Source organism: Glycine soja, chromosome 12, assembly GCF_004193775.1.
Source record: "Glycine soja cultivar W05 chromosome 12, ASM419377v2, whole genome shotgun sequence".
In the NCBI taxonomy this organism is placed as follows: Eukaryota; Viridiplantae; Streptophyta; class Magnoliopsida; order Fabales; family Fabaceae; genus Glycine; species Glycine soja.
The window spans coordinates 7,152,576-7,163,209 of record NC_041013.1 but is presented as its reverse complement, the minus strand read 5'-3'; the positions used below and the strand labels follow the sequence as shown (position 1 = coordinate 7,163,209).

Below are 10,634 nucleotides of genomic sequence, written 5' to 3'. Positions count from 1 at the left end.
TTATAAAAGTATATGTATATAAAGAGGATAATGACCTGATTATTGGAGCTGGGAATGTGGGAATGGAAACAAGTATTTACCTGTATATTTTTGTAGAAATGAATAAAGTTATAGATATTATAATAAAGTAGAGTTGTGTGTATAGATATAAATATATAAATAATAAATACTAGATTGAAGATTAAAATTGTTATTGGTGTGGACATAAGATTAAATAAGAATTTTTTTTTTTTTTTAACATGGGTATGGAAACACATACCTTAGGACTCTACTCATTGCCGGTCAAACCAGTGTTGGCATGATTAAAGAAGGTATGCTGCTAAAGTTATATACTAAAATGTTGCTGCGTTATTTGGTACTGCAATTTATTGACTTTCCTGAACCACAGCACAGAAAGAAGAAAAAAAATGCGAAATTACTTGCGTACACTCCATCTCATAAATGCTACATGCCGATTTCTGTGCTTATATGAAGCGGCTAAATTGGCATAACATTTCGCCCACCCCCTTGTGTCTGCCTCTTCTGAAACGCCACTATTTCTGCTTTCTCTCTCATTAATAATAATATTATTGCCTTACACTTTTTCCACAATGGAGTTGGGAAGCATACTCCATTTTCTTCAGGACAAGAACATTTTGATCACTGGAGCCACTGGCTTTCTTGCCAAAGGTATGCTCCATTTCTATTTAAAAGGGTACTAAAGTAATGATGTGTATATATGCACTTTGCACATGATGTACATATTATTGGTGCATGATGTCTTTGGCTGTACTTTGTTATATGTTTTTTCAGTTTTGTTGGAGAAGATATTGAGGGTCCAACCAAATGTTAAGAAGCTTTACCTTCTTCTAAGAGCTGCAGATGCCAAATCTGCCACTCATCGCTTGAACAATGAGGTAAATGCACAATATTATTAGTTAGGTTCTGTTTAATTTGGTCCTTTACTAATTTCATTTTCTCTCTCTTGGGTTGAAAATGTGTATATCTATATAGACATAAATAACCATGGCATTATTCTTTTACCCTTTTCTTATAGTTAGTTAGTTAAGCATTAGCATTTATGATTGTTATAAACCAAATAAATTAAAGGCTTCAACAAGTAGATATTTATGTGTTGCTTTTATATAATTTATGTTATTATTTGGAGTCGTACAATTAAGTACATGTTTGGATAGGTTTTGGTTGTTAAACGTTCTTTTATATAAAGAAGAATATTCTTTGTATGTTTTATTTTGAATACACTTTTTTATAAAGGGTATAAAGATTATCCAAACATAATAGTGGTCTCACACACTAGCTACCTTTCTCACCATGTCATAATATAATTAAGCTTGTGGCTAATATATTCTAATTGTGTTTTGTTTTTGGTGTAGATCATAGGGAAGGATTTGTTTAGGGTACTAAAGGAGAAATTGGGTGCAAATTTTAATTCCTTTGTCTCGAAAAAGTTGACTCTGGTACCCGGGGACATCTCTCGTGAAGACTTGGGATTGGAGGATTCCATTCTAAGGGAAGAGATTTATGATCAAACAGATGTCATTATTAACTTAGCTGCAACAACTAACTTTGATGAAAGGTATATTGTATATACTAAAACATCATAGGCTTTTATGCCTATTTAATGTTTTTGTTGCCCTGGCCTTAGTTATTATTTTCTTGTTTCTTCTTTTAATTACTATCTCACCTTAAATTTCAGGTATGATATATCGTTGGGTCTAAATACCTTTGGTGTTAAGTATGTCATCAACTTCGCCAAAAAATGTACCAAACTCGAGGTTCTTGTGCATGTATCAACAGGTTCGTATCAGTTTATGTTCAAATCAACCTCAATTAATGGTTAGGAAGTGAACATTAGCGTCACGAACGTAGATCAACATAATAATTATTGTTACATCTTATAATTTCAGCCTATGTATGTGGTGAGGGAGGCCGAGAAGGGCTCATATTAGAGAAACCATATCATTTGGGTGATTCACTGAATGGAGTGTCTGGATTAGACATTAATGCAGAAGAGAAAGTTGTGCGTGACAAATTAAGTGAGTTACAACAACTGGGGGCCACAGAAAAGGAAATTAAAGAGGTTATGAAGGACTTGGGCATTAGCAGGTTTGTCAAAAATCTAAAATATTATAGTTATTAATTTATTGTTTTTTTTATCAGCTGAAATAAATGGGTAGTATAACCCAAACCCATATACCTATAGTTCAAGTGCACATTAAAAAGGCCTTCACAAACATAATAATGGTTCCTTCGCTGATTCATAAAAAGGAAATTAAGGTCCTTCATCTTTTAGATGTTTAGATTATAAATTTTATTATCTGTGTATACAAAAATATCCATTAAGAAACTAAGATGTCAATATTTTAAATGAACTTTAGTATGTCAAAAAATTAGTTTTTAACTTTCGATTCTAGGATATTATTTGTTCACCCAAAAACTTTATAATTTTACTTTCTAAATTATTAGTATGATGAAAAAAATATTTGAAACAAAATGATTTAAATATGTGTAGCAATAGACACATGAGAACTAGTAGAATACACACACTCTTTTTTTTCCACTAGAATCTACACTTAAATTAGTATATTCCCACTTCACCCCTAAAACCTGAGTTGATTAAGATCAGGTGACTGATGTTCAAGTTTAGTATATCACTTGACCTACCATGGAATCTCTTTAGGTTTTCCTTGAATGTGACATGGAAATAAAGAGTTATATATTGTAAATCACATTTTGTAGGGGTCCCATATAAGAATAGTTTAAAGAAGAATATATCCAATTCTTAAGGTCCTATGATAAATAAATCTACGTATATATAAGACTAACTAGAAACCACCGAACCTACAACTACCCAAAGGAACATATTACTATATACACGATTAGGTTATGTAGGGCCCGAAGACTGTGTATATTATAATTTTCCAATCCTACACATTTATGAGGAAGCATTACATCCACGACGCTTGGACGAACTGAACGAATGATGTAATCGAATTCTATAAAAGGCGGTCATATGTCATTTTGCAAACACATGTATGAAAGATGAATTAAATGGACCTTTGACATATATAGCTAGAACCAAAATTATAAGCACCAATGGAGTGTTTGTTTTGTTCCATTCATGTCTTGCGTGTGAAACACCAAAAAAGCCATTTTTGTTCCCTACTAATGGTAAATAAATAATTTTTATCAATAAATATTAGTTATTAATTTATTAATTTATTAGTTTTTATTAGTAGAAAAGATTCAAACTTGTGATATCTTTTTTTCTTTCTTTTTCCTTTAAGCATCAAGTAAACCTTATAATTCTTAATGCTAAACAAATATAACTAACTAATTGCTTCTAACTAATTAAGAAATGTTAATGCATTCTAATTGCTTAAAAAAGTGTTCAATAAATTTTATATTGTTAGCATAATAATGCTTTCTTTTTAATGAAAATTTCATATTTTTATTTTCTTAACTATAATGTCTTTATTCCATAAAAAGACTATAATGTCTTTAAGCTAATTAGCATTTGCCAAAGTATTATTCCTGGGTGGTTTATTGAAAAAAAAAATGTAGCACTATGAAATAGTGTAGATGGATGTAACACTAAGAAATTAAGGTACGTGTAATGAATCAATGTGGGGCTTGTTTGGCTTGCTCCATCAAAACCCCAAATTGACTTTTTACCAAACAGCACTAACTCATCCAATTCCATATTGGCTAAAGATATTTATCTATTTATTTATTTCATATAGGAGAGTGATGTTTACAGGTCCTGGTTCGAACGAACGAACGAACAAGAAACGGGAAACATAAATTGACACGTACAAAACCCACCCACTTACACTTACCCTTTATGAAGAGTCGTTAGTCCAATTATGGCTCTTTCATTACTAACATTTCCACGCCAACATGTGGTCAAGCGTGAAATGACTTCTCCCCATGGATCATTTTCTTCATGACACATTAATTAAAAATACTAAGTGCATCCTAGCATTAAAGTTTATAAACTTTTTTTTATCTGTGGGTTATCAAAAAGGTAACATTAGGAATTTATCATAACTGACTTAAATTCCATTAACTAAGTTTATAGACTGAACTTGAAAATCTATCACAAGTCTTACTTTTTTTAAATCTATTTTTTAAGTAAAAATTTACTCTCAAACATACTTTAAAAATATAATCAAATATGATTAAAAATTATTTTTACTCTTGAATGTATTTTTAGAATTCTCTTTCCAAAAATCTAAACACATCCTCAAACACATAACATATATTAGAATTTTTTATTTTTATGAAATTAACAAAAAGTTATTCATATGTTATATATGTAGTTTGTTGGAATCATGACATATTATGATTCTTTTCCTTTTTTTTTCTTTTAATTTTTGCGTTTAAATGACATGTCAGAATTTTATACCTTAATCATTGTCATATGTGTGTGTTTAATTTCTTCAAAGTTCTCACGTCAGGTTTTGCAAATTCTTTTCCTGTAATAAATTGTATTAAAATACAACTTGTGGCACATTATCCTTTATGGTACTAGCTAGATGCATTTCCTTTTGTTTTGCTTTCAATTTTAGTCATATATACTGATAAACAAAATATATAGTATAGAAATTGTGGTTTTCTCCTGTAAAACATGTTAACAGAACTTGTGAGTATGATTACCTCTTACTAATGTTTTGACTAAAACAAGCATAATTTCTACACAATTGTTGTAATAGAAAAAAAATTATGTTCTAAATTTTTGACAAATCTAACTAATGAATAAAAATAAAAAAACACTTAAAAAGAGATAAAAGCTATTACATCTTCTTGAATTTGTTGCACAAATGGTACGATATAAAATCAAGTGTCACTCAAGGACACTCTATATAACTTTCCTTTTTTTTTATTGAGAATATAACTTTCCTTTTCTTGAGTTTAGTGATAACGTAAAAAAGACTAGTAAGAGGAAAACTGGAGCCTACCATAATGTATAGAATATATACGGATCATCTAAATATAGGTTAATATCTTTCAATTTAATTAATGAGTGGTCCCAAGTGTACTCATATGAGGTGCATGTCTTGATGAGTGGTCTCTCTGCAATGAAGTGAGACTATAGTACTAAAAGAGAGAAAAAAAAATTGTAGATATAATAGATTATATGACTAAACATAAATAGTGAGATGAAGAGAAGTTATAAATTTTAATTCTATTCTGAGTCTCCCACCATGCTTTTAACAAAAACAAAAATTGTCAGGAGAGGTGTGGAAAAATGTGGGAATTAATTGACATAGGAATAACATTACTCTTCTACTTTGAGTTTTAGTATTTTTTTTTTTAGATGAGTTTATGTTTGTTCAGAAGGTAGAATGGTTAATTTTGAAGTTTGCGTTTTAAATTTAATTGCTTGTGAACATAAAGAAGCATGCCAGGACACTTAGTTTAGTGGCCCAAATACAAAAGAATATATCTAACACTTTTCTCCCATATTTACTTTCACGATATATAATTCCAGATCAATCCATTACAGATGGACAATTATTTTTTGTTCGTTGCTAATTAATTACTGGTTTAGTCTCATTACAGATTGACATAACTGTGTTGTTGTGTATATAACTTATCAGGGCAAAGTTATATGGATGGCCAAACACATATGTATTCACCAAGGCAATGGGAGAGATGCTTGTGGAGCAACTAAAAGGAAACTTATCCGTTGTGACCATTCGTCCCACCATTGTTACCAGCACATTCAAAGAACCTTTCCCTGGTTGGGCTGAAGGTGTAAGGTAAATCTTTGTTTAAATTTGCCTTCCTCAACACATGTTAAGTATTGAATATCCATTTAGTGATGATTTATGTGCATATTTGAAAAGAAATAACCCACTAGGATCGGCCTAGTAACAGAGATTCAGCTAGTTTGCATGAGGTCTTAGGTTTAACTTTATTGTTGTTATTGTACATAAAAAGTATTTTGAAAAGAAATTAAAATAGTGTATTTTGTCCAACAAAGTCCAATGAGATAAAATCAAAACTTACAGTTCCTAATGGCAAATTCCTTTTATTTTTGGTTACAGAACCATTGACAGTTTAGCTGTAGCTTATGGGAAAGGAAAATTAACATGCTTCCTTGGAGATCTCAAAGCAATTGTTGATGCGGTGAGAGATTTTACATGATCAAGCCCTTAATTTATTAATGCTTCATTGTGATTAATTTCTGATCTCAGCTTAATATCACCAATTTAATAAGCAGATACCAGCTGACATGGTGGTGAATGCAATACTTGTGGCCATGGTGGCTCATGCAAATCATCCTAGTGATGATGTTATATATCATGTTGGTTCCTCTGTTAGAAGACCACTAAGATATGGCAATCTTCAAGAGTATGGCTTTAGATATTTCACAGCAAAACCATGCATAAACAAGGATGGAAGGCCAGTTAAGGTTGGAAAAGTTACAGTGTTGAGCAACATGGATAGCTTCAGAAGATATATGTTCATTCGCTACCTGCTTGTGTTAAAGGTAAAGGGTTCTTTTGTAGTGATCATCATTCATCACCAATATTTCACCATCACTCAAATTTCATAGCAAAGTTTTACACACTTTTTTTTTTTTTCATTTAATAGGGACTTGAGCTGGCCAATACTGCATTTTGCCAGTATTTCCAAGGAACATATCTTAATCTCAATAGGAAGATTCAGATTGTGATGCGGTTGGTGGACCTTTACAAGCCTTACTTGTTCTTTAAAGCTGCGTAAGTGTTAGTTATTAGAATCACTCTCTATATGCTTCAGTTCCATGCAGGTCCAATCGTTCTAGCTTTTTTTTATCATGTACCTGTGTTGCTTAAGGGTAAAATTTATTTTTGCTCCCTCAAAATTTGATTTAAATTCCCATAAAAATTTAATATATTTGTAGTCCTTACATTTTAACAGAAAAACGTGGTTTTAGTTTGCCACCAGGGACTAAAATTGCGCAACTTTTGATTCATGTAAAAACTAAAACCATATTAAATATTTACAGGGACTAAAACTGAATTTTGAGAGAGATAAACAGATTTTATCCTTCTTTTAAATATTTAATGCTTTATAAGGTATAAACTTAGACCAAAAAAAAAATGTTATGGCATACAGATTTGATGATATGAACACAGAGAAGTTGAGAATGGCAGCAAGACAAGGTGGGGTGGAGACAGATTTGTTTTATTTTGACCCCGAACTGATTGATTGGGAAGATTACTTTTTGAACATCCATCTTCCTGGTGTGGTGAAGTACATTTTGAAGTGATATATAGAGCTTTGAAACTAGTAATTTTATTATGTTCAAATTTGTACTAGCTAGAAGAGTCACATTATAGTTATGTTATTTGATTCTCAAGGGCAGTATAATTGTGTTAGCTAGCTGCCAAATGTGTTTCAAAACTTTGATCAAGTGTACCCAATATCATATATTTTAATTTTAATTTGCTTATCTCTCAGTCTCTTACAACAAGTAACAGTCCAAATACTTTTTTAGCATGGTTTGTTGGATATAAAATCAGTTTTTCACTTTTCCCTATTTTCTTCCTTCCTGTGAGTTATAAGGGAAGGTTAGTAAGTATTCCTTTCATTTATTTAATTTGTATTAAATATAATGTCAACATTTAATAATGATTAACATGCCACATTAACGATTACCAATCGATTAACAAGTGAAATTGCTTGGGAACGGATCAGACCTACCCAAATCCTACTTATAAATTGTTCACTTCAATGACATTTTTATTTGATTATGTTATTACTATGATGTATCCATTAGTTTTGCCAATAATTAATTTTCTCTAAAAAATTCAACTAATAATTTTTAGTATAATTTTTTTTCTTACCTTATTTAAGAGAATCAAAATCATTTTCATTTGTACTAACGACTATTGATAATTCATTTGGACTAATGATTATGATAGTGCATTTTCATTTGGACTAACATAGATAACGGTGAATTCTCAATTTTTATAATTGGTTTAAATTATTCTCTTTTTCTCTATTTGTTTTTCCTTTCTTTTTTGACAAACCTCAAATAGTTGCACAGATTGGACGTGTCCTGGTCTTGGTTGGAAGTGGAAAAAAAATTAGAAGTGGTGATTCTGAGTTTGCATCGATTTGTGAAGTTGCGAGGTGAAGAGTGGGGAAATTTGGGGAAAAGGGGTTATGGGATGGAAAAAGCGTATTGGCAGTTGGATCCAATCAATGGTGTTTACGATTTGAAAAATTCATGATATCACACTCCACTTCAATTCAATGAAGAATGTCCAAATAGAGTGTGGTTATCGACTTTATGCTTTTTGAAGTTCGTGTTGGGGGTTTAGGGAAGAGAGTTACGTGTGAGGGAGAAGGAGATGAGTGGGTAGTTTAGGGAAAATAAATGTAAAGGAGGCGTATTTAGCACATATGGAAGCTGTAAATAGCACAAACCGTGGAAGAACTTATGCAGTCCAAACCCCCAACCCAAGACTTCTTGTTCTAACCCAAAACTTTGGAAGCCCGATGTGGTCAAGAGCCATATGCAATTCAATAAGAACACTAGTAATAAATAAATCAGGGTGTTTTCAGTCTAATTTGGTACCATTTTTTAAAAGAAAATTCATTCCAACAAAATATAAAATGTTAAATTTAATAAATAATTTACATAATTATTATGCTATATTATTATTTTATTTTTTTGAAAAAAAATTGTTAAAATATATTAGTTGAAAAATAGTTTTTTTTTTACTTCTATTTAGCATTATTCTTTAATATTAACAACTCTTAATAATATAAAAATAATTTAAGTATCACTTAATATTTAATACTTTTTTAACAATATTAATACATCATTTTTTAACATATAAAACTAAAAGTAATATGTATACTTTGATTACAGGGAAAATAGAATGTTATGAATTATCATTTACTATTAATTACTACAAAAAAAATAATATATTACAAACTTTTGATAAAAAGAAGTGTATTATAAATCACATACTATAATTATATTAAAAATTAACATAAAACTACAAAAAATATTAAGCAATCATCAAGTAAAATCTATTTAAGTATAAAGTGTGGTTCAATTTCATTTTCACAACATGAACACACACAAAAAATGAATCAAACAGCATAAAAATGTGATTTTTTCAATTTTCAATCTGATAAGTTTTAGTATGTTTTGATTGGTTAAGTCGTTCACAACAGCAAATTTAATTTTGCACACCTTTAAAATAAAAGGAGAGTTTCTATTTGCACTATCTCTTATTATTACTAATATGCTCCCTTTTATAATTATGTATCGCAAACTATCCTGAAATTTGCTTCTTTATCACCAGTTAATTGTTCTCCAACAGCTTCCCTTGTGTTGCTTCCTTATGCTAGACAAGCAATGTGTTGAACGGGTGTATCAGCAATTGCCTATAATGAGTGTTTAGGACTGTTTATTTTCAGTTACAATTGTTTTTATGATTCCTTTCAGTTACCATAGCTATTATGTTAGTGGTTATTGTTTTGGAAGTCAGTTATTATTTTTATAATTTTTTTCAGTTGCAAAAAATCTCTATTTAAACATATTATTATTCAATAAAATATGTGTATTCATTTCCCTTCATTCTGTGAGTTAAGTTTTTTTCCAACAAATTGGTATCAAGAGTCTTCTTCTTAAGTGGGACCTGTGAGTGAACCGAGTGAAACCCACCACAAAAAGTCAAAACACCTTGCTTCAATTCATCAAATTGATGGATTCTGAAAGACCATACACAGCACTAGCACCACCTCTGTTTGATGGTGATAATTATCAAATCTGGGCAACAAGAATGAAGGCACATCTGGAGGCAAATGATCTTTGGGAAGCTGTTGAGGAAGACTACGAAGTTCTTCCTTTACCAACCAATCCAACAATGGCTGAGATAAAAAATCAAAAGGAGAGGAAAGCAAGAAAGTCAAAGGCAAGAGCTTCTTTATTTGCTGCTGTCTCAAAAGAAATTTTCATTAGAATAATGACCATCAAATCAGCATATGAAATCTGGAGTTTCCTCAAGAATGAATACGAAGGAGATGAAAAGATTAAAGGAATGCAAGCCCTGAATCTGGTTAGAGAATTTGAGATGCAGAAAATGAAGGAGTCTGAAACAATTAAAGAGTATGCTAACAAACTTCTTAGCATTGCCAACAAAGTAAGATTTCTTGGTTCTGAATTTTCTTATTCAAGAATAGTTGAAAAAATACTGGTGACTATCCCTGAAAGATTTGAGGCTACTATTACAGCCTTGGAGAATACTAAGGATCTGTCAAAACTTACCTTGGCAGAACTTGTAAATGCATTGCAAGCTCAAGAGCAAAGAAGAAGAATGAGGGCTGATGATTCTGTGGAAGGAGCATTCCAAGCTAAATTGCAAAATAACCAAGGAGAGAAAAACAAGTGGAAGAAATACAAGAAGAAGAATTTCAACACACAAGAAGCAGTGGCTAACACTAGCAACAAAAGTAGAGACAACAACAGAGGATTTCCTCCTTGCAAGCACTGTGGCAGAATGGGTAATCCTCCTTTCAAATGTTGGAGAAGACCCGATGTTAAGTGTAAAAAGTGCAACAAGTTGGGGCATCATGTGAGAATTTGCAAAAGCAATCTTCAACAAAAGAATGAGGCTCAA

The 10,634-nt window shown here is 31.1% G+C and overlaps 1 protein-coding gene across 1 annotated transcript; it reads left to right on the top strand.

Annotated features, from left to right (window-relative positions):
* The first annotated feature begins 479 nt into the window (after positions 1-479).
* LOC114378457 (alcohol-forming fatty acyl-CoA reductase-like) lies at positions 480-7,454 on the top strand. Its single transcript, XM_028337051.1, has 10 exons — positions 480-669; positions 793-896; positions 1,374-1,576; positions 1,697-1,797; positions 1,908-2,106; positions 5,604-5,765; positions 6,054-6,135; positions 6,230-6,499; positions 6,604-6,731; positions 7,111-7,454. Exons 1-10 carry the CDS (start codon positions 591-593, stop codon positions 7,262-7,264), a joined length of 1,482 nt encoding a protein of 493 aa, XP_028192852.1. The 5' UTR covers positions 480-590; the 3' UTR covers positions 7,265-7,454.
* Positions 7,455-10,634: the final 3,180 nt, after the last annotated feature.

Excerpts from the sequence above, each read along its gene's own strand:
- LOC114378457 (XM_028337051.1), top strand. The coding sequence starts at position 591 with ATGGAGTTGGGAAGCATACTCCATTTTCTTCAGGACAAGAACATTTTG. Across the intron at positions 6,136-6,229 it reads TCAAAGCAATTGTTGATGCG|ATACCAGCTGACATGGTGGT; the intron begins GTGAGAGATTTT and ends TTTAATAAGCAG. Across the intron at positions 6,732-7,110 it reads TACTTGTTCTTTAAAGCTGC|ATTTGATGATATGAACACAG; the intron begins GTAAGTGTTAGT and ends TATGGCATACAG.